The sequence below is a fragment of the Myotis nattereri genome (assembly GCF_964212035.1).
Source record: "Myotis nattereri genome assembly, chromosome: 20".
In the NCBI taxonomy this organism is placed as follows: domain Eukaryota; kingdom Metazoa; phylum Chordata; class Mammalia; order Chiroptera; family Vespertilionidae; genus Myotis; species Myotis nattereri.
In genome coordinates this window covers 6,165,815-6,192,255 of record NC_138096.1, presented here as the reverse complement: position 1 = coordinate 6,192,255, position 26,441 = coordinate 6,165,815, and the positions used below count along the sequence as shown (strand labels likewise).

At 42.4% G+C, this 26,441-nt stretch overlaps 1 protein-coding gene across 1 annotated transcript; it reads left to right on the top strand.

Moving 5' to 3' along the window:
* Positions 1 to 1,696: 1,696 nt before the first annotated feature.
* FBXO28 (F-box protein 28) lies at positions 1,697 to 23,090 on the top strand. Its single transcript, XM_081114365.1, has 5 exons — positions 1,697 to 1,992; positions 8,288 to 8,397; positions 10,839 to 10,977; positions 16,583 to 16,778; positions 18,738 to 23,090. Exons 1-5 carry the CDS (start codon positions 1,726 to 1,728, stop codon positions 19,130 to 19,132), a joined length of 1,107 nt encoding a protein of 368 aa, XP_080970491.1. The 5' UTR covers positions 1,697 to 1,725; the 3' UTR covers positions 19,133 to 23,090.
* Positions 23,091 to 26,441: the final 3,351 nt, after the last annotated feature.

The window sequence follows — 26,441 nt, the reverse complement described above, 5'->3', positions numbered from 1 at the left end:
TATATATATAAAAGCCAAGTGACCAGAACGATGGAATGACCAGAACGACTAGAACGACCAGTCACTATGATGCGCACTGCGGGGGCCAACCTGCCTGATCAGGGCCCTGATCAGCGCCCCCCCCAACCTCCTGTGGCCCCTCCCCCCAGCCGGCCCCACCCCCGATGGCCCCCATTAGGGCAGGCCAGTCAGACCCCAGCCGTGCACGAATTTATGCACCAGGCCTCTGGTATAGTAATAACTCTGTATGGTGCCAGATGGCTTATCAAGGGAATCACTTCATAAGTTATATAAATGCCTAACCACAATTTTATTTTGAAATAATTACACAATATGACAAGTGACTCTCATATACTCTTCATCCAGATTCACTAATTGTTAACGTCATATTTGCTTTATTAATCACATTCTGTATCTATTGAATGACTTGAGAGCAAATTGAGACATCATGCCCCTTTACCCCCCAAATACTTCAATGTGTATTCACTAAGAACAAGGACATTCACTTACAAGATGCTAATAAAATTATCCAAAGCAGGAAATTTAATGTATTACAATGTAATTGTCTAATATAGTTCATATTCAGCAATTGTCACAATAATGTTCTTGATAGCTATTTTTCCTAATCCAATTCAGGATCACTCACGGATTTAGTTGTCTTGCCTCTTTAGTCTCTTTTAATCTGGGATAAATCCTTTGTCTTTTACGGCATCTACCTCAAATTCAGGATGTGCATTTTTTTTTGCAGGAATACACATTACGTTATGGCTTTTTGGAGGTATCATATCAGGAGGTAAATGATGTCATTCCTCCCATAACTCGTGATACTAAATTTGATCCTTTGGTTATGGCGATGTCTACCAAGTTTCTCTATTAAACTTCTCTTTGTAATTAATGTGTAATTTGTGGAGAGTCGAGACTGCAAATATTATGTTCCACATCACACACATTTGCTGTTTCGTTTCAGCATCTTTTGATGATTCTTGCCCAAGTCAAAGTTTTCATTGAGCTATAACTCACATATAAAATGTGCTACTTTACAGTGTACAATGCAGTGGTTTCAAGTGCACTCACAAAGCTGTGCAACCATCCCTGAGATCCGATTCCAGAACATGTTCCTCCCATTAAAAAAAAAAAAAAAAAAGAAGAAGAAGAAGCGCTGCCCCCCTTAGCAAACCCTCCCACCCCCTCCCTCAGCCTCTGGACACCTCGACTCATCTCCTTTCTGTCCCTAAGGGTTTGGCCATTTCAGGTAAATGGAATCACACAATATATGGCCCTTTGTGTCTGGCTTCTTTCATTTAATCTATTTTCAAGCTTCATCCGTATGACAGTTTTAATCAATACTCTATTTACCTAAGTCGATTATTACTATGATTTTTGAAAAATCACCCTTTAAACACATAGTTCTGTCTACACGTACTGGTCCACATAGTTTTACCATGCTGTCAGGAAGCTCTTTAAGGAAGCTGCGCCGGGGGGTGAACTGTCATGGAGGGGGTCCCCCTCCCCTGGAGCCCTCCCGACCTCCCATCACAGGTCCCCGCTCTCGGCTCTGGCCTGCGTGGCTCTTTAACAAACAGCTTTGCGGCCGGCTCCGCCCCGTCACCCGTAGGCCCCGCCCCCTCCCCAGGTGTCCCTCCCCGGCGGCGCCGGGGGCGGAAGTGACGCACCGGAAGTGCCCCCGATCCCCCTCGCAGTGGGGGAAGGAATTAAACCCCCAAGATGGCGGCGGCGGCGGAGGAGCGGATGGCCGAGGAAGGAGGCGGCGGCTACGGCGACAGCGGCCCCTCTTCGGCCATCGGCTCTGCCCAGCGGCTGCCCCCGCCGCCCGCGCCGCAGGCCCCGCCGCCGGGCTCCCAGGCGGCCCCGGCCCCGGCGCTGGCCCCGGACCAGCTGCCTCACAACAACACGCTGGTGGCGCTGCCCATCGTAGCCATCGAGAACATCCTCAGCTTCATGTCCTACGACGAGATCAGCCAGCTCCGCCTGGTGAGCCCCCCCACCCCGGGACCCCGCCGCCCCTCCGCCGGGCCGAGGTCTGGGGAGGGACGGAGGGGGAGCGCGTTCCCCGGGGAGGGAGCCCCCCGCGAGCCCAGCCGGGGCCGGAGCGCGGCCCTCCCGCCCCCAAGCCTCTCTCCCTCCCTCCCTCCCTCTCCCTCGGCGCCTGTCAGCGGGGTTCGTCCCGAGGCCGCCCTGGCTCCGGGCTGGGGGCGACTCTCCGGGGCCCCTTCGCTCCCCACCCCGAAGCGGGGCGGGAGGTGGAGGGAGCGGGGACGCCCGAGGGGCTGGTCGGGTGCCCTGGGGACGCCGCCCCCCCCAGCCCGGCCGGGGTTGGGGGACCCCGCGACCCAGCCAGGTCGTCTGCCTGCCAGAGGGACGCGCCGGCCCCCCTCGTTGGAGAAGGTGGAGGGGGGCCGGGGGGGGGTCTCCCCGCGCCCCGCGGAGGCTCGGGGGCCGGGAGACCCTGCCGGCCGCGCAGACACCCCGCCCCCCCCCCAGCGGAGCCCCTCGACCCCGGTCCCCCTGGCAGTTCGTTTCCTAACTAGGGGTTCGCGCCGACCCCCAGCCTTAGGAGAGGGGTCCCCCGACAACCCGTCGGTCCAGCCGGGGTCTCCGGGAGGGATGGCTGTGCCTGGGGGTCTGGCCGGGGGTGGAGGGAGGTCCCGGTGCCGCCGCGCGCGCCCCCTTCCCGTGGATTCACCGTCGGGGGGGACATGGTGGGGCGACCGGACCCCATCCCGGTTCCTGCGAGGACAAAGACGCGTGTCTGCGCTTCCTTCCTCATCGATCTGTGTGTTTCGGATTGTCATGGCTTTTTTTTTTTTTAAAGGCAATCACGCTTATTTTTAAAAACAACAACAAAGCTTATTAATATTAATTCAACCTGATGACTGGTTTCATTTTTCTCAACACAGCAGTCCATTCCAGTCTGCAGGACGGAACATTCTTCCGTTGGAGAGTGTGTTTCAGAATGGACTGTCCCTGACTTTTCGACATCTCCCGTCCTCAGAATCAATCCCATGTAGAATCTTAAACATTTCTTCAATTTGTGTCAAGGATGGTGTCCGCGCGGACATGACATGTGAATTGAGCCTTTCAGCCCGACAGTAGCTTTGCAGAGCTTGGGACGGTCACGGTTCTGTTTCCTACGAGTGTTGGGGAAAACTGGTTTTTTTTTGTTCTTTTGTTAGTTGTTTTACTTTTTTTAAAAATTAAAAATATTTTTAAAGGGGGGAGGAACCGGCCCATTCTAGGGGACAGTTAAAACACACCCCACAATTTATCCAGTGGCATTTCTTCCGAGTGAAATACTCAGTCGCATTCTTCTTCTTTAAGCAGCTATCTATCTGTTCTTCTAGCCTTTTAAGGACACAGATTTGTAGTTTCAAAGATTGTTTTCACACGGAGCCCTTCCTTACCAACCCTCCCAGCCCCTCACCCCAAGATGCTGCAGCCAGTTTTACCTCTCAGAGATGTGTTTTCTCTGCTTTAGCAAAAGGGAACTTACTCCTTTCTTTACTTGAGATCAATGGATAAGTCTTAGATTAAATCAGTGGTTCTCAACCTTCTGGCCCTTTAAATTCAGTTCCTCATGTTGTGACCCAACCATAACATTATTTTCGTTGCTACTTCATCACTGTCATGTTGCTACTGTGATGAATCGTCATGTAAATACCTGATATGCAGGATGGTCCTAGGCGACCCCTGGGAAAGGGTCGTTCGACCGCCAAAGGGGTCGCGACCCACAGGTTGAGAACCACTGGATTAACTGCATCATCGTTTGGGGGTTGGAGATGCCTTTAGTTTTAGATTCTTTGGTTTGGTGTCATAGGGTACAATTTGGTTAACGTTAGAAAAGCAAGATGTTCTTTCTAGCCACTAGATGTCAGCATTAAATTTAATTACGCCCTTCACATGAAATTGGCAGTCTGCAGCCCGTTCCTGGGAGGTGCCACACTCGCCTCTTCTATGTAAGCGGGCATTCGGACCTGAAGAATGGTTTGCCAACAAATCCAGGAACTTCAGTACGTATGGTGTTATGAAGCACCGAGATTACATAGTTCCTTTGGTTATTTTTTTAGGGGAATTGGGCTGGATGTGGTTGGAAGGAATCCGTTTCCTAAGCTAAATGTCAGCTACTCGGGCGTATTGGCTTGCTGACGTATGGTTCAGGGGTTTGTTTTTCCTCTTTCCCAGTTGACTTGCTGATTAGGACCTCAGTCCTAATTCTGTTAGCATCTAGATTAGAGCACAGGCACACAACAGGCACTTATGACTCTATATTTTCTTTAAAAGATTTGCTCTACGTTGAAATTGCTATCGTAACATTTTTCAGTGATTTGGGCACTTAGGTTGATCACAAGCTTTGCCTCCTGCTGCCGTGAATTAAGAAATTTGACTCCCCAGTCCAGTCACTTCCAAAGGACTGTCCAAGTGCCTTCTTCAGTCCTTTGTTTGTTTTTCTGCCATCGAGTTGCTCCAGAAATGTACCCAGAGCTTGGAAATCCTGGTTACACAGGATTTTAAGTACTTAAAGTATTTAATTCCTCTAGTGTATTTAAAATTATTTGGCTGGACTCAACTTTTGTAATGACAAAACCTGTACTTTGAGTTGTTTTTCTAGTAAATCAGACAGATTTGTGCTGATGCAGCAGTAGACTGTCACCCAGGCCCCTGTGACAGGCATGAGAGTTTTTGAAACTAGAGGCAAAGGTCCAGGAGTTGGGGAGCAGAGTAAAGCCATTGGAGAGGACAGCACTGATGGGAGCAGGGGAGGCTTTCTGAGAGGTTTTAGGGGATCCTATCAGATATTCGGGGGGGGGGGGGGCCGGCAAGTGGAGTGCCTGTAAATGGAATGGAATCCTATTAGTGGCCAAGGATGGACGTTTTCCTGAAGGTTGGATTCAGAAGTCTTGCACATTATCAATTGGAATGAAACTTTTCCGTTGATAACAAAATACATAAGTACATGCTTTTGTCCCAAGATATTTCTCAAGAGCACTCTAACTAGTTAAATCTGTTACCCATTTGTAATTCCTTTCACATCTTTTCTTCCAATGTTAGAAAATTTCAGTTATAGAGAGGGTTGATGGGTAGGAAATTTAAAGGGAAATGAGAAACCATTACTTTTTTTTTTTAACCAGGCAAGCTGTCTTCTTCATATCGCTTGCTCTGCATCAGTGTTTCTCAACATTTTTGTTTCAAGACACCTTTACAATCTTAAAAGTTGCTGAGGACCCTCAGAGCTTACCTTAGAAATTTCTAGAAAGCACAAGAATATACAGTATATCAGCTGTCAGAACAGTGTCCTCAGATGTGTTGCCTCTGGAAAACTCCACTGTATGTTGTGAGAGAATTGAGAGTGAATGTGGCAGATCACATCTTAATATTATGCAAATAGTTGGCCTCCCAAACCCATGAAAGTATCTTGGGAAGCCCAGGGGTCCCTAGACCACACTTTGGGAACCACTGCTCCTCTTGCTGTGTCATAGAGAATACGCTCTCTTTATTGCTGCTTTTCCTTTTTTCTTTACAATCTCATCACCAGGTAATTGATTTTATTAGGAGGTGCTTAAGTTCAAGTAAGAGATTGTAATATTGGGGGGCTAATTCCTTCTTCCTATAGATTCTAGTCTGAGAGTGAAGGGGTCCAGTCAGGAACGCCGTCCAGTCTCTTCACGGAAGCAGTGTTCCTGGAGCACTTAGTGCAGGACAGCAGATACGTACAAGGGTGTCGGGGGCATCGGGAGGGTTTATCAGGACAGGCTTCTTCAAGTTAATGGGGTTTTATCCAGTGAGTAAAGTAGAGGAATGTTCCTCTCAGAAAAACAAACAACAGCCATAGAGTGGAACAAAGTAACTGCAGAAGGGTGACTTAGATTAAAATGAGATTGGTTTTGGATGTGTGACGTTTTAGATGTCCTAGACTAGTGATCAGACTCCCTCCTACTTTCTACCATTTTATTTCACAGACTTGTCAGATTTAAGAAACTGTTTTTGAGAACCTCTGGGGTTGACAACTTGTGGGGGAAGCAAGTAGGGATGTTAAACAGCAATAACTTCTCTCTAATCATCATTATTTCATTAAAAAAAGACCAGATATAACTGTATGTCCTGGTAAACTGAGAGCTGTGGATTCTTACAATGTTGAAGAAGGTACCTTAAAAGGATGGCTCCTGGCCCTCGCTGGTTTGGCTTAGTGGATAGAGCATCGGCCTGTGGACTGAAGGGTCCCGGGTTCGGTCTGGTCAGGGGTGCGTGCCCAGGTGCAGGCTCGATCCACAGTGCCGGAGGCAGCCAATCAATGATTCCTCTCATCACTGATGTTTCTCTCTCTCCCTCTCCCTTCCTCTCTGAAATCAATAAAAATATATTTTTTTGAAAAAAGAGGCTTGTGCAGCCTGGCCAGCGTAGCTGAGTGGTTGAGCATTGTCCTGTGAACCAGGAGGTCACGGTTTGATTACCAGTCAGGGCACATGCCTGGGTTGTGGGCTGGATCCCCAGTAGGGACGTGCAGGAGGCAGCCAATCAGTGATTCTCTCTCACCATTGATGGTTCTATCTTCTTCTCCCTCCCTCTCTGAAGTCAATACATATATAGTCAAAAAATATATATGAAAAGAACTGTTTTCCTTAATACCTTTCATTTGACATGTGATTTAGGAAGTATCTATTATTTAATATTAAGAGTACTAATGCTTTTATTAGCATAAACCAGTTTGAATTTATTTGTCCCTGTATTCCCAGGAGGAAGCAAACTTGTATCAGTAGTTTCAGCAAGTATTTATCAAACATTTGTCCTTGGGTGTTATGAGAGAGAGAAAAGTATAAGACAGCCCATGCCTGATTGACTTGAACTTGATCTAGATTTATCTGTCACCATCAACATCTGTACAATGAGAGTTAATGTTCAGGTTGATAACTCTGAGTCACTGCAAAACTGTCCGGGATCAAAGAACAAACAAACAGATACTAAGTACTAGGTCTCATTAAGAAAGATGCTGAGATAGCTCAGAAACATAACTAAGTATATAGAGCATAGTTTTTAAATTAGTACTAAGTTAAAATTTATTGAACATAGTTTTTATGTAACACTTTAGAGTTAACCAAATGATTTAGCATGTATTGTTCCATTTAACCCTCATGATGTCCTGAGTTAGATACTATCCACATTGTACAGGTGGCTGGCTCAGGTTTCAAATGGTAGCTAACTTGCTCAAGAGAGCATCAAGACTGGACTCAAATCCAGGTGTTTTGATCCCGTGCTCTTACTGTAAATAAACATCATATTCCTTAAAGATTCAAAATGGTTGAGAGTCTGCTACACATGTTAAGATACTTTGGAGGACATCATAGTATCTGGAATAGAGAAACTGTCTCTAGTTAACCCAAATCACTAGAAATGAGTAGGAATTCTCATTCAGTTACAGGTCATATAAACTTTGTGAGCGGTTGGACTCTAGCTCGAATATACATATTTTTTAAATATATTTTTGTTGATTTCAGAGAGGGAGAGGGAGAGAGAAACATCAGTGATGAGAGAGAATCGTTGATCGGCTGCCTCCTGCATACCCCCTACTGGGGATCGAGCCCACCACCCAGGCATGTGCCCTTGATTGGAATCTAACCCAGGACCCTTCAGTCCACAGGCTCTATCCACTGAGCCAAACCAGCTAGGGCTGAATATACATTTTTATCTAAGAATTTCCCTTGTTTCAAACCATTAAAAACCTTTGAATATATTGTTTGATTGATCTTCAGGGCTACATTTTCTGACCATATTAGTGGGGATACATTTAGAACTATTAACAAATACCTAAATTAAAAGATCAGTTTTCTCCCCACAGGTGAGAAAGGTCAAGTGGCTGAGCGCTTGACCTATGGACCTGGAGATGGTGATTCCATTTCTGGTCAGGGCGCATGCTCGGTTGCAGGCTGTATCCCCAGTGGGGGCTAGGGAGGTTGCGGGAGGCGGCCAATCAATGATTCTCTCTCTTCATTGATGTTTCTCTCCCTCTCCCTTCCTCTCTGAAATCAATAAAAATATATATTTTTTAAAAGGTAAGTGTACCTTGCCTACACATATTAATTTTTAATACATTATTGTCAGAATTGCAAAGTATGAGGGATTCACCCACATATGATCAAAGGATTCAGACTGTAAATGGGAACAGTACTAGCACAGAGAACTTACAGTGTTCAGTTATGAGTCTTAAGTTAAATGACTGTCATTAATTTGATTATTACTTTCTAAAATTCTTCTTTCTCCTCCTCTCTCCCTGTAGGTTTGTAAAAGAATGGATTTGGTCTGCCAGAGAATGTTGAATCAGGGATTTCTAAAAGTGGAGAGGTACCATAATCTGTGTCAGAAACAAGTCAAAGCACAGCTCCCAAGGTGTGTCATGGCTAGCAATGGCAATGCTTCACAACTGGGGATTTTGTTGGTGTGTTTCTTGATTGTGCTTGGGTGTGATGAGAGAGAGAGAAAAGAATTACTCTTAGTATCAGTATTTAAAATATATTATGTGTTATTTGTTAAATAGTCATTTGTAGTAAAGGGGAACCCGGATCTCAATAAGAGATACTTTACTATAGTTTCCTCCCTCTCGTCATTTCTGTTCAACATTTTACTGGAGGTTCTAGCCAGGGCAGTTAGGCAAGAAAATGAAATAAAAGACATTCTCGTTGAAAAGAAGGAGTTCCTCTCTCTGTTCACAGATGACATGATCTTGTATGTATAGAACCTTATACATAAGGAATACACTAATTATTAGAGCTAATAAATGAGTTGGGTAGGGATATAGGATACAAGATTGATATACAAAAATCAATTCTGTAATTGGATACACTAGCAATAAACAATCCAAAAATGAAGTTAAGAAGGCAATCCCATTTACAAGAGCATTAGTAATAAATATTACAAAACAAATGCAGGACTTGTACACTGAAAACTGCCAGACATTGTTAAAAGAATTTAAAGAGAATTAGACGGAAAGACATTCCATGCTGAGGGATTGGAAGGTTTTCTATTGTTGAGATGGCAATACCCCCTAAACTGATTTGTACATGTAATGCAATCCCCAACAAAATCCTAGCGATCCTTTTTGAAAACATTGGTAAGCTGATTTTACTATTTCTCTGGAAATACAAAAGACTTAGAATAATAAAAAACAATCGAGAAAGAACAGAGTTGTTGGAGGGCTACCACTTTCCAATTTCAAAACTTACTACAAAGCTGTAATAAAACAATGTGGTACTGACGCTGGGACACACATAGAGATCAGTGAACTAGAACTGAGAGTCCGTAAAATAAACCTCTGATTTTGACAGTTGATTTTTAACAAGAATGCCAACACAGTTCAGTGGGGAAAGAAGAATGTTTTCAACAAATGATGCTGGGACGACTGGGTAGCTACACACAAAAGAATGAAGTTGGACTCCGTCACACCACATACCTGTAAATGTCAGTGCTCTGCTGTAAAGCCTCAGATGAACCTGGGTTAGGCACTGGCTTCTTAGGTATGACACCGAAAGCACAAGCAGCAGCAGAAAAAGGCAAACTGGACTTTATCACCATTTAAAACTGCTTCGCCTCAAAGGACAACATGAAGAAAGTGAAAAGACAACCCACAGTTCGGGAGAAAATATGTGCAGCTTATGCAGCTAATAAAGGACTTGTGTCCAGATTTATGAGACGCTCTTAGATCTCAACACTAAAAGGACGAGCCAGTTTAAAAATGGGCAAAGGATCTGAATAGACGTGTCTCCAGAGAAGACATGCTAAAGTCTGCAGCCGGGAACGATGCTCGGCACCCTTAGTCACCAGGGCATTGCGAATCAAACGCTGAGACAGCACTTCACACTGAGTAGGATGGCTAAATACTAAAAAAGACAGACAGTGCGGGAAGGGTGTGGGCAAACTGGGACATTCATGAATTACCGAGGGAATTATAAAATGGTGCAGCCATTTTAGAAAGCAGCTTGTTCCTCAAAAAGCTAAGCATAGTGTTACCACTTGACCCAGCAATTTCACTCCTAGGTATAGAACCAAGAGAAATTAAACTATATCAACACAAAAGCTTAGATATGAATGTTCGCAGCAGCATTATTCATAACAGCCAAAAGGTAGAAACAACCCAAAAGTCCAACAACTGATAGATAACAAAAATAATGATATAACATGTAATAGAATGTTATTTGGCCATAACTGTGCTAAATGAGAGCAGATGTACCCCGAATGCCACATACTGCACAAATCCAGTTATCTGAAATGTCCAGATTAGGCAAATGCATAGAAACAGAAAGCAGACTAGTGGTTGCCGGAGGCTGGGGAATGGGAGTGACTGATAATGTGCGTGGGCTTGCTTTCTGTAGTAATGAGATTGGTCTAAAATTAGAGGTGGCGATGGGTCCACAACTCTGAATACACCCAAACCACTCAATTGTACATTTTAAACGTGTTTTTTATTATATGTGAATTATTTCTTAATAAAACTTTAAAAAGTTTAAATGAGTTCATTGTATGGGCCAAAAGATACAGTCTCTATATGTCCAAGTGTAATTCTTTTATTTTTCTAATTTCTCTGATTCTAACAGCCAATAGGCTTGATATAGGCCAAAGAAGCCCATAATTTTTTTTTCTAAGTATTTTGTCAGTAAGTGCTAGTCGTTAGCAAAGATTTCTGGACATGATTTATTTATCCTTACAGTTGAATTATGATCCCATTGTAGATTTCTAATTGGACATGTAAATGTTAGGTTGTTTCATTAAGATGTTTTGATTGTTTAACGCTTTAGTCCACAGCGCATCTTTAAAAGTTGCTTTTCTAATTATAGGAGAGAGTCAGAAAGGAGAAACCATTCATTAGCTCGTCATGCAGACATCCTTGCTGCCGTCGAAACAAGGCTTTCACTATTAAATATGACCTTCATGAAGTATGTGGATTCCAATCTCTGTTGCTTCATCCCAGGAAAGGTAAAATAGAATTGCTTACTTACAACAGCTGGATTGTACTATGTAAACTTTATTATAAAGTTACAGTGATTTTTAAATGTCAGAATTGCTCCTAATTCCCTGGAATGAGTTTTTGTGGATGGATTTGTATAGCTTCTTTCTGTACAGTATCTAATAGAAATATTGAGTCATTTGTGTGTTCTTTATATTTAAAATGTTAAGTATGAAATATACAGTAGGAACCCTGCTGTTCTTTAGAGAAGCCTGTTAAGAGTTCATAGTCAAGAAAAAAACGTTTGAACTTTTACTTTTTGTTAAGATGCCAGAGATACCGCAGCAGTGAACAAGATAAGTATTGTCCTGCCTTCAAGATTGTTATAATTTAGCGGGGGGTGGAGGGGTCGGGGGGGGGGGTGTGGAGTAGGAGGGACAAGCTGGGTTTTGTTTTATTTGAGAAATGTTTCATGAGACAACTTTATAAAACTTCCAGATTTGAAAAGAATGAATAATTATATAGCAATATACTCAGAGCTAAGTAATAGCTCTGTTTAACCCAGAAATAAGTATATTTAGCATATTGGCTGTTATTAAGTTAAAAGGCCCCAGTATTCAGTATGGTACTCACACCTTCAGTAGTATCATCCTTCTTGAATTGAGTGTAAATTCAGATGAAGTATGTCTATATCCTTTTTTTATATGGAAGGGTGGAGGTGGAATTAAAGGTCATTTTGCTACTTAGTTGACACTAGCAAAAGTATCAACATGGTTAGAACTAATTACTACCTAGTAAAATCGGAATGTTTTTTGTTATTTCCATAGATAATTAACATTGGCAATATTTTGTATGCACTTTCTCTATTTTCAGTTTTATGTGGTATTTATTTGGGGGCGTATTCTGTTTCTTTTCATTTTATTTTAAATATTCTTTGGTATATCTCACTTTCCTCATATTAGCTACATTGCTTTTTTTTTAGGAATTCATTTTTTTTTTAACTTTTTTTTTTTTAATTGATTTTTTACAGAGAGGAAGGGAGAGAGATAGAGAGTTAGAAACACTGATGAGAGAGAAACATCGATCAGCTGCCTCCCGCACATCTCCCACTGGGGATGTGCCCGCAACCCAGGTACATGCCCTTGACCGGAATCGAACCTGGGACCCCTCAGTCCACAGGCCGACGCTCTATCCACTGAGCCAAACCGGTTTCGGCTACATTGCTTTTTTGTAGGATACTCTAAAAGGGTGACCAGTTAGAAATTTTAGATTCTGATTATACACACACACACACACACACACACACACACAAAACACACTAGTATATATATTTTTAAAATATATTTTTATTGATTTCAGAGAGGAAGGGAGAGAGAGAGATTGAAATATCAATGATGACAGAGAATTGGCTGCCTCCTACACACCCCTCACTGGGGATTCAGCCTGCAACCAGGGCATGTGCCCTGACCAGGAATCGAACTGTGACCTCCTGGTTCATAGGTCAATGCTCAACCACTGACCCACGCCAGCCCGCCTAGATTCTGATTCTTAATGCCAGATTGTATCCTGATTTGATTGATAGGCCTTATCTCAAGTATTCCTGGGAAGTTCATTGAACTAGTTACCCCTATAGCCTCATTTTTATTGTATATCTCATTGTTAAGAATATGACTATTTAAGAAACATCTTGCCGTTTTCATGACCTCAGAGGCAGTTCAGTCAGCTGTTACTAACAAGAGTTGAGTTGTTTAGGCAGAGTCCATGTGGCCTGCACAGCCCAAGGTATTTAGTATCTAGCCTTTATAGAGGTTGCTAATCTTTGTTCTAATTCATTGGGATCATGTGATTGGAATGATGATCTTTACTGTCTAAACAAATAAGAGCAAATCCATTTTTTTTAGAAACCACTAGTTGACCTCTCGCTTCTAGTACCAAAATAAAAGGATAAACCGGCAGCAATGGAGAATGTCTTAAGTTTTCAAGATGCAGTCGGTCCCCTTGGGCACTTGCTCTGGACAGCTCCTTAACTGCAGCCTTGACCTCGCCCTCAGGAGAGGAGAGGTTGAAAAGGAATTTTGTGCCTAATTTTATCATATAGGCAGCTACCTATCTTTTTCTCTTGCCATTGCCCTCATCTTATATTTATGAAATACTTTGTAATTCTCAGAGCATTTATATATAGTGTCTCATTACTTTCCATCGCAGCCATGCAAGGCAGATAACAGTATTATTCCTCTTCCATTGGTCAGAAAACTGACGCCTGGAGACCGTAAGTGATGTGACAAAAGCTGCTCAGGTTTTCTGATTTCTCCATTGTGGGCTTTACTGTTTTATTCCATTTTTCCTTAATACCCATTTCTTCACAAGACCTTATTTTAATTTTTCTCCTGCAAACCTAAACTTGACTGGACAATTAAAAAATAGTAATTTTTGTCTTAATTACCACACTTAATTCAGCTTGGATTATTTTGTTTCTTAAAAGTGCCATCTTAGCCCTAGCTGGTTTTGCTCAGCGGGTAGAGCAGTGGCCTGCAGACTGAAGGGTTCCAGGTTCAGATCCAGTCAAGGGCACATGCCTGGATTATGGGCCTGAACCCAGGGTGGGGCATGCAGGAGGCAGCCGATCAATGATTCTTTCTCATCATTGATGTTTCTCTCTCTCTCCCTCTCCCTTCCTCTCTGAAATCAATCAGTTTTTTAAAGTACCATCTTATTTACAAAAACAGGCACAAGTCAGATAGGGACCTAGTTGCTGACCCCGCCACTACATTGATATCCATTCATCTTCTCTCCAAACTAAGGGGGTGCAGATTGTTGGCTTATTCCCATACACATTTCTCCAATCTTCTGACATTTAGAAGTTAAACTTTTTACAGTAAGCTTATGGTCAGTGTCAGCGTTCACATACACATGAGCTGGGTCCAACCCCAGCGGGTCCAGGGGTCCCCAAAGGTGTGGACGGAGTCGGCGAAGAAGGAATGACACGGAGACAGCATTCAGTTGATCAGCAGCCTAGCCAGGTTCCTCTAGCCAGGATCTCCAGCCAAGTTCTGGTCTGGATCTCCAGCGAAGTTCTGGTTAGGATCTCCAGCCAGGTTCTGTAGCCATGTTCCCTTGCTAGGTTCTCCAGCCAGGTTCTAGTCAGGTTCTCTTGCCAATTTCTGTAGTCAGGTTCAGTCCAGGATCTTTTGCCATGTTCTCTCGCTAGGTTCTCTCTCTAGGTTCTGAGGCCAGTTTCTGTCCAGGATTTTTTGCCATGTTCTCTCCAGCGAAGTTCTTCTGTCTCTAGAGAACGTTCTGTGTAGGTTCTGTGCCTAGGTTCTGTCTCTCTTGGTTCTGTCTTCTAAGTTCTGTCTTCTTACATCTGTATTTATACCAGTTGATTCCAATCCTATCAATCTCTATTCCAAAGGTTAGGGCGTTTCTTATCTCCATTCCAGGGAGTAAAGATTATGTAGCTTAAGCATGATTGTTCGTAGTTAAAGTGATTAATTACCCGCCTGGCACTTAGTTAACAGGTTTTATTCCCTCCCTAACTTCAGGGGAAAATCCCTACCTGGGGAAACCACCTTTCTCAGAGACCTTGGTTAAAACACATAGTGCCAACAAGGTGAGCAAACATATTAAGAACAGTATGCCATATATGCCAGGTCCCTTGAAACAGCAAGCATGGACCGGCTCCCGGCACACATGTGAGCAGAGGCCAACCATTTTGAGAGAATGGTTAGTTGGCCTCTGTACTATAGTACAGATCTCAAATCAGGAGATTTTAACATTGATACAATTACAATTAAATATCTCATTGATAATCCATATTCAGATTTCATCACTTATCCCAATAATACCTTCCTAACTATTATTTTCTCAGACCAGAATCCAATCCAGGGTCATACATGGACTTCTTAATCTTCTTTAATGTGGAATAGTTCTCTCTACTTTGTTTCTTGATCTAGATTTTTGAAGAGAATGGGTCATTTTGAAGAGTATTCTCTAATATGAACTTATGTTTCCAGAAAGTTGTATTTTTGTATCCTTTAAATTTGATTTTAATGTGATGACATTCTTAAAAATCAAATCAATTTATTCTCATATTGAATTTTTAGGTCCCTCCTTTTTCCTCCCCTCGCTGCCCCTGACAGCCATCTTGGCTCACTCTAGGGAGTTCTGATAACCTTTTTTGGACTCCATCCTATATAATAAAAGGCTAATATGCAAATTGTCCCCTCAACCAGGAGTTTGACAGGGAGTTCGATTGGGGGCGGGGCTGGCCAACCTCCCGTGTCCCCTCCCCCCAGCCGGCTCTGCCCAATTGGGGCAGGGCCGGCCGGACCCCACACGTGCACGAATTCGTGCACTGGGCCTCTAGCTCTTTAATATAAGCAGAGAGTAGAGAAGCACGGGCGAGGGCAATTACTGTGCCAGTTTGAACATTTGCATGATAGAGTGAACTGCAATGTCAGAAATGGGATGGCTGGTCACCATATTTGGTTTCTTCCATACGATTTTAAAACTTAGAAATATTTTTCATAACTAATATTTTATTATCATCTCAAACCCGGGCAGGATTCAGCATGTGGCGCATTATGTGAAAAGTGTAGAAAGAGCTTCTCGTGCTGCTTATCCTGTGGGATTTTATGGTTCCTATCAGGACTCAGCAGCCTGCGGAAGGAGAAGGTAGATAATGAGATTGTTCCAGAGTCGGGTGCTGGCCAGGTAATGCAGCAAGAGGAATGAGTGGGATTTGAAGTGGTTTGAGATATTTTGGTGGCAATCATTTCGTGATTCACCCACAATTGGGGAGGTAAAGGCCCATTGGAATAGATGTCATCCATCTGGAGGTTTTCAGCGATGTGAGTTACTTTCTTCAGGTCCATGCTGGGGCCATGGGAAGGATGAAGGATAAACTCCCAGGGATTACAGCTGAGGGTAAAATTGCCCCAAGAGGGTTCAGTTACTATTCCAGCAAGAGAATTAGGATTTTCAGAAGTTGGTTTCTTCTCCCTGTATACTATGCCTGTATGCTAATGTCTCCCCATCGCAGTTACCATGAAATGAAGAAGGCTCTCTTGCTACCCTTTGGTGACAGCAAGCAAGTGGGATCTGAGGAGACCTCATTCTAATCCATAGCAAGTTTGAGAGAACAAAACCTCCAGGGACAGAGCACGGTGGCAGTGTAGATGAGAGGAGGCGGTCAGGCGGGGTTCCTGGGGCCCCAGGAGACACATTCGGGCTAGGGTGAAGTGCGTTTGGAGGATTAGCAGAACCCCTGCTTGCACACAGGATTTAATGTCTTAGTTCAGTCTTCTAGTTTTTAGTATGTGTACATCCCTCTTTGTGGCACTTACTTATACATGTCTTCCCAGTTATACTGTGATTTTCTTCAGGGCAGGAGCTATATTCATCCTGATTCTTTAGCCCCAGCACAGTGCCTGGTACTTATTAAATGTAAGTATGAAACATATAAAGTATTCTAAGAAGGCCAAAGCCGTGTGTTCCAGATGGTAATATTATCAATGGCCAGCACATCAGTTAAATCATCCTACAGATTTTTACAGGAATTGCAGTCACGCAGTCACTGTTTAACTGTTTTCATATATATGTCTCGAAAGTGCTAATGAGAGCTCATTGTTTCAGGTTATTGATGAGATTTACCGTGTGTTGAGATATGTCAATTCTACCAGAGCCCCTCAGCGAGCTCATGAGGTGCTTCAGGAGCTGAGGGACATTTCCTCCATGGCAATGGAGTACTTCGATGAAAAGATTGTTCCCATTCTAAAGAGGAAACTACCAGGGTCAGATGTGTCTGGGAGACTCATGGGCTCGCCTCCAGGTACCTCTTGACTTGACTATGTTCAGTGTGTCATGTTCTATGTAGATGAGATAAGCTGCTCTTTTACTTGTTTGATCATATATCTGAACTTTCCTGTGTCTGTAAATGATCTGCAACATCATTTTTAATGACAAATTGGTTATAGACCATACCTTCCATGACTGATCCACTGCCGGACGCACACTTGTCTCTAGTTTTTCAGTCCTGAAACCACACTCTAAAGAACAGTCTTGTGGCTAAATTTTCATGCATATCCATTCCTATGGACCGAAAGTAGATTTATTACAGTGAGACTTCTCAGTGAAAAACTATATGTAGGTGTATATATATGTAGATCTTGTAGGCATATTTTTTGATGTTTCTGACTAGTTAATATTCATTATCCTAAAACAATTAAAAATACCAGATAAAATTCTTCCTGGAAATATCCAGTTAATTATTTTAGCCCCCAGAGTGTCTGGTTGCTACTTCAAAAGACAGGGTGCGTAGGCTGTTGTGAACACCGCCACTTCTGTGGTAGCTGTTTCACAGAAGGACACTGGAGCCCAGAGATCTGTGCCCTTACCTACTGAAGGACTAAATTGCTCGGTAGTCTCAGTCCTTGCAAATATGTGTTTTTTAAAACTTTGGTAAAACGTTTTGTTCGGGTAGTTAGCTCCCTGGAGTACTTACTCAGCGGGGGTAACTGAGTGCCTCGCTGTAATTTAATTATAAAGCCTATGGCATCTCAGCATTCATAATATGCCTGTTATTTATTGAGTACTTATTATGCGCACAGCACTGTACTGTGTCCTGTGGAGACTAAAGAGAAGTGTAGTACGTGGTGTCTGCCCTCAAGGATCTTACTATTTCAAAAGGTAAGACATATCCAGGCCTGAAGTTCAATTATCGTAGGCAACAGAAATATTTTAAAGGAGTGTCCATTTAAATGCCAAATGAGTAGCAGAGACAGAATCTTACGGAAGATCAGATAATTGTTGGCTGGACTGATAGGACTTCACAAGAGGTAAAATTGACCTGAGTGCTGATGGATTAGTGGAAATTGGATAAACAGAGAGAGAAGGAAAAGATTCTGGTATTTAAATATATTTTTTATTGATTTTTTACAGAGAGGAAGGGAGAGAGAGAGTTAGAAACATCGATGAGAGAGAAACACCGATCAGCTGCCTCCTGCACATCTCCTACTGGGGATGTGCCCGCAACCCAGGTACATGCCCTTGACCGGAATCGAACCTGGGACCTTTCAGTCCGCAGGCCGACGCTCTATCTACTGAGCCAAACCGGTTTTGGCAAGATTCTGGTATTTAAATGGACAAGGAGAAAATTAGCATGGGGTTAGGGCATGAACGGATCCCTCTGGTCCTTTTAGAAAACCTTCAGGAGAAAAGGTGGTTGTTGTTGTTTTTTAAAATAGGTTATTAGTTTAAAATAGTGATTTTTATGTCCATGTGACATTGTATTATTCCTAACAACAGTTCCAGAGCCTTCCTGCACGTGTCAGAAAGTCTCCATGATCATCAGGAGCGGTGTCCATTTGTCCTTAAAGTTGGGGCTTTTGTATGTAACTAAGTGCAGCGAGAATTTAAGAACATGATAGGTCTACGTCTGACTCCAATGTTTATGTTGGTCTCGGTAAAATAAGATAGAAATGTTATTTTCTTAGTAGGTCCAAAAGTGATTTACAGTATTTTAAATCCAAGTTTATGCCATTAAATGTCCTCCTCCATGCTGGCAGTCCACACTTTGCCACGTGAACACGAGAATCAGAATTCAGACTCATTTGTAGTTAAAACCAGGTGTCTGAGTGGAGTAATCCAGTAGACAAAGTAGACTGCAGAGAAGAAATGATCAGAAGTGGCAGAAGGACATTCCATTTCAAAATAAGCTTAATTAATGAAGTATTACTGGTAGAGTGACATTTTAAGTGACTAATGGCTGTTTTAAACTATTTTCCCACAGTTCCAGGACCTTCTGCGGCCCTAACAACAATGCAGCTCCTCTCCAAGCAAAACCCTTCCAGGCAAGAGGTGACCAAACTCCAGCAGCAGGTTAAGACAAATGGTGCTGGTGTGACTGTTCTCAGGCGTGAGATTTCTGAGCTCCGCACCAAAGTGCAAGAGCAGCAGAAACAGCTGCAGGACCAGGACCAGAAACTGCTAGAGCAGACCCAGATCATAGGCGAACAGAACGCACGGCTGGCGGAGCTGGAGCGCAAACTGCGGGAAGTCATGGAAAGCGCAGTAGGAAACCCCTCAGGGTCTGGGCAGAGTGAAGAGGCTCCCCGGAAACGGAAAAAGGCAGCAGAAGCCATAGACTCCCTTAGGAAGTCCAAACGTCTCCGGAGCAGAAAGTGAATGCAAACAGCTCTGGGCTCCAGAGGGAGGCCTGGCTTAGTCGCTTGAGCAGTCATGCATATCAGGACTCCGTGAGCAACGTGGCGTCCCCGAGGCTTCTAGGCGCTCAGAACACAACTGCAACTTGAACTCTCGTGATTGGGACATTCTTTCCCCGCTTCTCCTGGTCGAACTGACGCACAGAACCTTTTTACTTTGCAATAGATTTGTACTAACCAGACCTATTCTATCATGTTTTGAGGAGTTAACTTTTTTTCTGTGCAGCTCATGTTTAAAGTAAGTTTGTTTCTGCATATATGCACATTACTTAAGGATCTTAAACCAGTCTTGACAGACTAGAAGTTTAATACAGAAAATGTCCTGTTCACTTGAAAGAAAAGACCTACTTTTTAAATGGACAGTATCTTGTTTAAAAAAAAAAAAGTTGACTTTTTGTTATAAGTGACCTTTGTCTGGAATGTCTGAAAAGTAGTAAATGCTTTTTGGTATTGAAGTAATGGGTAACTAAAACGGACTTCCATAGTATTGACTGTAGAAGGGGCCTCTACAGTATTGACTATATATTTTTATAAACTACTGGCAAGGGATTTATGCAGTTATATCATGTTTTCAGTTCTCTTTGGGGCCACGTCGTACGTTTGCATGGATGGATGCATGCATTGCCTAGGCAACTCACTTAAAAAGCTCTTGCACTGGTATTGATCTTGAACCTCTATACTTCTCCACTTGTTAGAGCAGCGGCTGAGTTAATTTAAGCACTTAACATCGTCCACCACAACAGCTGGCCTTTGGGGGAGGGGGTCGTGAGTCCATTTGTCCTCCAGTTTTACAGGAACAATGGAGCATTAAAGCCCATTGCTTTATCTGTTCTCTGTAGGGTCCAGGTACACTGGCTAAGGCAGGACCCCAAATCCAAGGCTCTCTCTATCGATATCAGACCTCTGGTTACTAGTACTTTCCTTACTCACCACTGTGTGTGCTCCTGGATCAAGTGTGATGACCAGTGGGGTGAGAAGGGGACCCAACCTGTGGGATGCAGTTTTGCCATTGAAAGAAAGTTCACTGAAGAACACTGTACTACGAAAAAGCATTTTGATCATTTCATTTCTGGGGGGATAACCGGAGGGAAGCTTTTAAATATTAATTTCAAGCTTTCCTTGTCCTCAACTTTAAACAGAAGCTTTAATTTTTGCACTCCTGTGTTGAGCTTGTAACTGGAAAAGCATGTCTTGCACTGTCAGCCTTCTAAGCGGCCACTTTAACAGCCTCCAAATCGTGCACAGTGGTTATTTCCCCAGCTGTATATTTTTGAGACATTCAGATGTTACTGTTCTAGTTTTATTTTAATGTACTAAGTTATGTCATTATTTGACTGTTGTTTTAAACAACTGTTGCCCTGGGCTTCAGTTATTTAAAATAAATTTAGGTGTAATGTAGAAAACTGTCCCTTTCCAGGTGGGAATTAGTACCTGTATAAAACCTAAGGTTTTGGTAAGTACCTTAGTTGAATAAAAGCACAAAGTTGTCACCTTTTTTTATCCGTCCAACATGACATGGTTCTGCATTCTTCAGATTAACCTCACCAAATGGAATTTTTTCTGACCCATTTTTTATATTGTCCTTACATAACATTGTCCTTAGATTTTGATCAATTCTATGTCTAACTCTGAAACTCCATTTACAATGTAGTATGTTTTCAATGAAAAAACCATAAAATAACTTCCAAGTGTTTCATGGTTTGTTGGGAAGGTAATTTTAAAATAAACAATTTCCAGAAAAGGTTTGTCAGCCAAGGTCATCCGTAAAAGTCCCTGTCTGGAACTCATTTCCTCAGCAAGTCTCATTTTTTGTAATCATAGGATTTAGCCATATTGTCATAACTTTGGAAGAGGCCTACTGGAATATTCATGGCCTTTAGCAGTCTGCTTTCCTGGTAATAGGAAGACTTTTTTAAGTAACAAAGTACATGTTTACAGGTTTACAAAGTATGATTCTTATGCATCAAAGGGATATAACCTCAGATGGTTTCTTTAATAGTTGTTAATGAATTCTCTCAAGTTGCCTGGGATTCTTTAGAAACTATCTAGATACCCTAAATGTATCTGTAGTCTTCCATTAGGGAACACGAGTATTTGGCTTTCATTACAAGCTTTTACACATTAGAAGGTAGATTTTGTTTTGAAATCCAAATTTCTACAGTGTACACTTGTAATCACCTGTCCGTAAGATTAATGAGTTGCAGTTGTTAATGCATGAATGTTCCATAACAGTCGGAGAATAAAACACTACAGTTCTGTTGTTTGTTTAAGTCTTAAATCTTACTTAGGACATCTAGTTAAAACATGTTATGGTATTGTCTTGACCGATTTGGTAGTTTTTATACTTGCTTTTGGATAGCATAATGGTATTTAAGGTTCAACAAATCACAAATCCTTTTGATCAGCTTAAACTGACGTACGTTGTAGGTAAATTGTAAACTAGCCTCTCAGAGAGAGAACCATCCTGCCTGGATCCTACGTCTATGATGTAAATGCCACAATGTTAATGTCCTAGAACAACATTTCATGAACTATTCTTGTCATCTCCCTTGGCTGGTTTTCAGAGGAGATGTCTCTATTTTAATGGGTCATTCCCACTTACAAGGTGATTATGGTACAAGAGTCCAGACAGATCCAAGGTGAAAAGGCATCTAGAAGAGAAAAAGCAGACTGCCCCCCACAGGGTCCTTGGCTTATCTCCTACATGGACATGGGCTGAAACACGAGTTCTTTCGGAACCTGAGGTTAGAGAACCTGCTGTTTTTTTAAGCTGCTCTTTTGGGCAAACACGAGTGTATTCAGAGTAATCGTGCTTTAAAAACGACTGGGGTGCCATGCAGTCTGAAGCCACTGGTTTTGGAAGCAACTTCTTTTTGTAAACCATGTTTTCTGGAGTGTTGAACTTTATAGGGGCTTGCCTTAATCTCTGTTTAGTAGTTCCGAGATGTACGCTCTATTCTACTTGTTAAAATGTTAAGATATTCTATGTAGCCCCAAAGGTGGGTAAAGGTATAAATGATGCCTAAATAAATAAGCTAAAAGGTGTCACGGCAGCTGGAGTTTTGAGAGAAAATGGACATGTAGACATAGGCTATGTATAATAAAAACAATGGCACCTTAAGATTGCACTATTTTATGCATTATTTTCTATGCCATTTCATAGCCGGCACTTTAAGCTCCAAAGAAATGATGTATGATGTCCCAGTTGTCCCTTATTATTAATAAACTTTTTCTTAAGACAGGGCACTCAGTTCTATTTTACTATACTGAATCAGTTTCTTGGACGTGATTCCTTTTTTTGAGTTCTCTATTTCCTTAGCCATAATATTTTCTAGGATCTAGGAACTCCCTATCTTGTCAGTGTCCACCAGTGTATAATTTTAATTTAATGTAATGTAAAATCTCATACTTGGTGATCAGCACGTTTTTATATCCTGCTCTAGGCCATGAGTACCAGTTTGTTAACACTTAATCAAACCGTCTACAAGTGTCATATGCTGATAGTAAGATTTGAAGCCAGGAATAAAAGACATTCTGAAAGGAAAGGTCCTATGTAATGCAGCCTCTTGCAAACAGCTGTTTCTAGTATAAAATCCAATTCGATATGCCATCCAATTCTTTGGCTTGGGATCTCTCTGAATTAACTAGTCCACAAAAGATTAGTAAGTTAAAACCACTTAAATGTAACAAAATCCTATAGCCTGTCATTCTAAAGCGAATTATTTTTCAAAGATGCTAAAGTGATCTACAAAATGAAACTAGCAATTAGTTGGTTGCTGTGTACCCTGATTTTATTTTTAATAGCAATATACGTATAATCATGATAAATATGATAGGCTCAAGTCTTGTTGGCCTTCGTCAGCTCCCTAAAAACCTGTTCAATTTCTGAAATCAAAAAAATAAAAATAAATCCTAGCTTTTCCTGTTGTGTCTGAAGAGAATTGATGGGGTTTAGAAGCATCCTGGTAATCTGTTAGGTCCACGGCCAAAGTTTAGCGGTCCATATTCAAAACTCAGACCGAGAGTCTAGACGTGTTCGAAACTCCTTCATGTGGTACCATGTCTGTTTACTTATGCTCGTGAGCAGCAATAAATGACCCGTTTACCTTCTGGAATTTTCATTGTTATAACCGAATTCAATCATTGGAAAGTGAAAAACACCTCCCAGTCACACAACCGGGTACGGAAATAAAGGTGTTGTTACCAGCGCTGCCTGTTTGCCTTTGTATTTCGTGCGCAAAGGGTTGTGGAGCTCCGCTTCCCAAAGTGCCATGGGAACAGCTAGCTGCCTCCTCTTGCAGCAGTTGCGTGGGGCTTTACATGTGACCTGAGTCCTCACAGCTGCTCTATGAAGTTGGTTTTTCTCTGCAGGGAAGTTTTTAAAATATATATTTTATTGATTTTTTTTTTACAGAGAGGAAGGGAGAAGGATGGAGAGTCAGAAACATCGATGAGAGAATCATCGATCAGCTGCCTCCTGTACAACCCCAACTGGGATGTGCCTGCAACCAAGGTACACGCCCTTGACCAGAATCAAACCTGGGACCCTTCAGTCCATAGGCCGACGCTCTATCCACTGAGCCAAACCAGTCAGGGCTGCAGGGAAGTTTAAATTTGGGTTAAGCAACACGTCCACGATACCATACAAGTAAATGCCAGACCTACCTGCACCCAAAGCTGCTATACTTCCTGCTACATCCACTACACTAAATTCTACAATAGCTGGGAGCCATGAAACTAGATTACATCAATTCTAAATTTAGGAATAATATATAGATGAGCACCCTATATATCCACTAGAAGTAGTGTCCAAATCCCTCATGTTAAGAGTAACGTACAAAAAAAAAGTAACGTACAGAACTTAACATCTAGAAAAGGCTGGGCGTGGAGGAGGCCATGGTTTCACCCGAGGCATACAGTTAGTAAGTATTGTGAGGGCTTCTGGAACCTGTGACCTTAAGGAGGAGGCAGTCCTAGCGGATGTGGCCTGAAGCCCTCACTGGTCCACAGTCGCTTTACTCTATGCTGCCAATCAGTACAAAATTCATGACCACTAATTTTTCTTTTTGTTGCTCTGCCAGGAAGAATACTGATTCTCTTTTCAAAATTCCTTCAAAACGATTCCAAATTTCAATGCAATGCAATCACACACATTAATCTCACCCCCATCTGTAAAGAAGGGACTGGTAAAGAAATGGCTCAGAACAAAATGCGCAGGAAGAGCTTGGATACGTGCTTGACCCACTTTGTCTAGACAGCGGTTCTCAACCTGTGGTCGCGACCCCTTTGGGGGTCCAACGACCCTTTCACAGGGGTCGCCTAAGACCATCGGAAAACACATATATAATTACATACTGTTTTTGTGATTAATCACTATGCTTAAATTATGTTCAAATTGTAACAATGAAATTGGGGGTCACCACAACATGAGGAACTGTATTAGGAAAGTTGAGAACCACTGGTCTAGAACTTAGATGTTTAGAAAAGAGGTCACAGAGGACTTTTTGCTGCAGGATGAGGGTGACACAAGTGGGACCGGTTGTCCCAGCACCACCTCTTCATTCCAGTCACCCGGACATCACAGAAGCAGGAAGAGAGAGGCTGCGGCAGCCTCCCCAGTCTGCGGAAGGTAGATGAGGGTGGAACCTTTAGTTCCATATCCTACACAATATGTTCACGTTGTTAAGAAACCAAGGACCTTTACCAATATTATCATTTTCAAACAATCAAACAATTGGAAAACAAAAAATGTGCACGGAAGGACACCTTGATTGTAGAAGTATGATCTGCTTACCTCACTTGCAATTTCCTATGGCATCAGGAACTGTTGGGACTCACCTTAGCTTTTCACAGCAGATTGGGTAGCAGTGTCTTTCTAGAATAACTGGTATGATGGCCCAACAACAAATCACCTGGCAAGAATAAGGAAGAGGTGTGAAACCTACATAACACATTAAGAACTTATTTAAAAGTATTTTGATTGATTTCAGAGAGGAAGGGAGAGGGAGAGAGAATCATGGATCGGCTGCCTCCTGCAACACCCCACACTGGGGATCGAGCCTGCAACCCAAGCATTTGCCCTGACCGGGAATCAAATGGTGACCTCCTGCTTCATGGGTGGAGGCTCAGTCACCGAGCCGTGCGGGCCAGGCAGAACTTGTAAAATTCCTAACTAAATATGCCTGTGTCATCAAAATATTTGTCAATCCACACAGGAATGCTAGAGCCAAATCCTTTTCCTTCTCTTTAGAATGTCAAAATCCACATTCCATTCAAATGTAAAAGGTAAGGAAAAGGGAGGTGTAAATAAAAACTCCCTTCTGCCCTGGCTGGTGTTGCTCAGTGGATAGAGCGTCGGCCTGCAGACTGAAGGGTCCCAGGTTCGATTCTGGTCAAGGGCACATGCCTGGGTTGTGGGCTCGATTCCCATGGGGTGGGTATGCAGGAGGCAGCTGATCCATGATTCTCGCTCATCTTTGATGTTTCTATCTTCCTCTCCCTTCCTCCCTGAAATCAATAAAAACATATATTTTCTAAAAAGTGATTTAAAAATAAAAACAAAAAACAACATCCCTCCCAACCTTTGTCCTTAGACTCCCACTTATTTTCCTACAATGTAATCATTTTGGGGTGTCTTTCTAAACATTTCATGCATATGCAAGGAAACATATGTGTATTATACATACACAACACCCCCAAACCTGGTGCTTTGCATTTAATAGTACATCTTGGAGGTTAATTCATATTGACACATAAAGAACTTCCTCATTCTTCTGACTGGTGGTATAGTACAACACTGTACGGTTAATTGCATGTATAGTCAGCCCTCCGTACCCACAGGTTCCACTCCTTCGGATTCAACCAATCAAGGATTAAAAATACTTGAAAAATAAGTATTTTAATACTTTTTACTGACTGAACATGTACATCTTTTCCTGGTGATTATTCCTTAAACAATACAGTGTAACAACTAGTTATATAGCATTGGATTAGGCATGTTAAGTAATCTGGAGATGAGTTACGTATACAGGAGGATTATGTAAGTTAAGTGCAAATACTATGCCATTTTATATTTGGGGCTTGAGTGTACAGTATCCCAAGGGGTCCTGGAACCGATCTCTCAGGATACTGAGGGAGGACTGTGCCACTATTTATTGGTTTGTTTTTAGTTTAGTGAGGTGTATTCCCTTGGTATGAACCACTTAAAGATATAGACTTAAAAACAACTAGAACCATAATACTATTATCACACGAAAGAAATGAACAGCAAT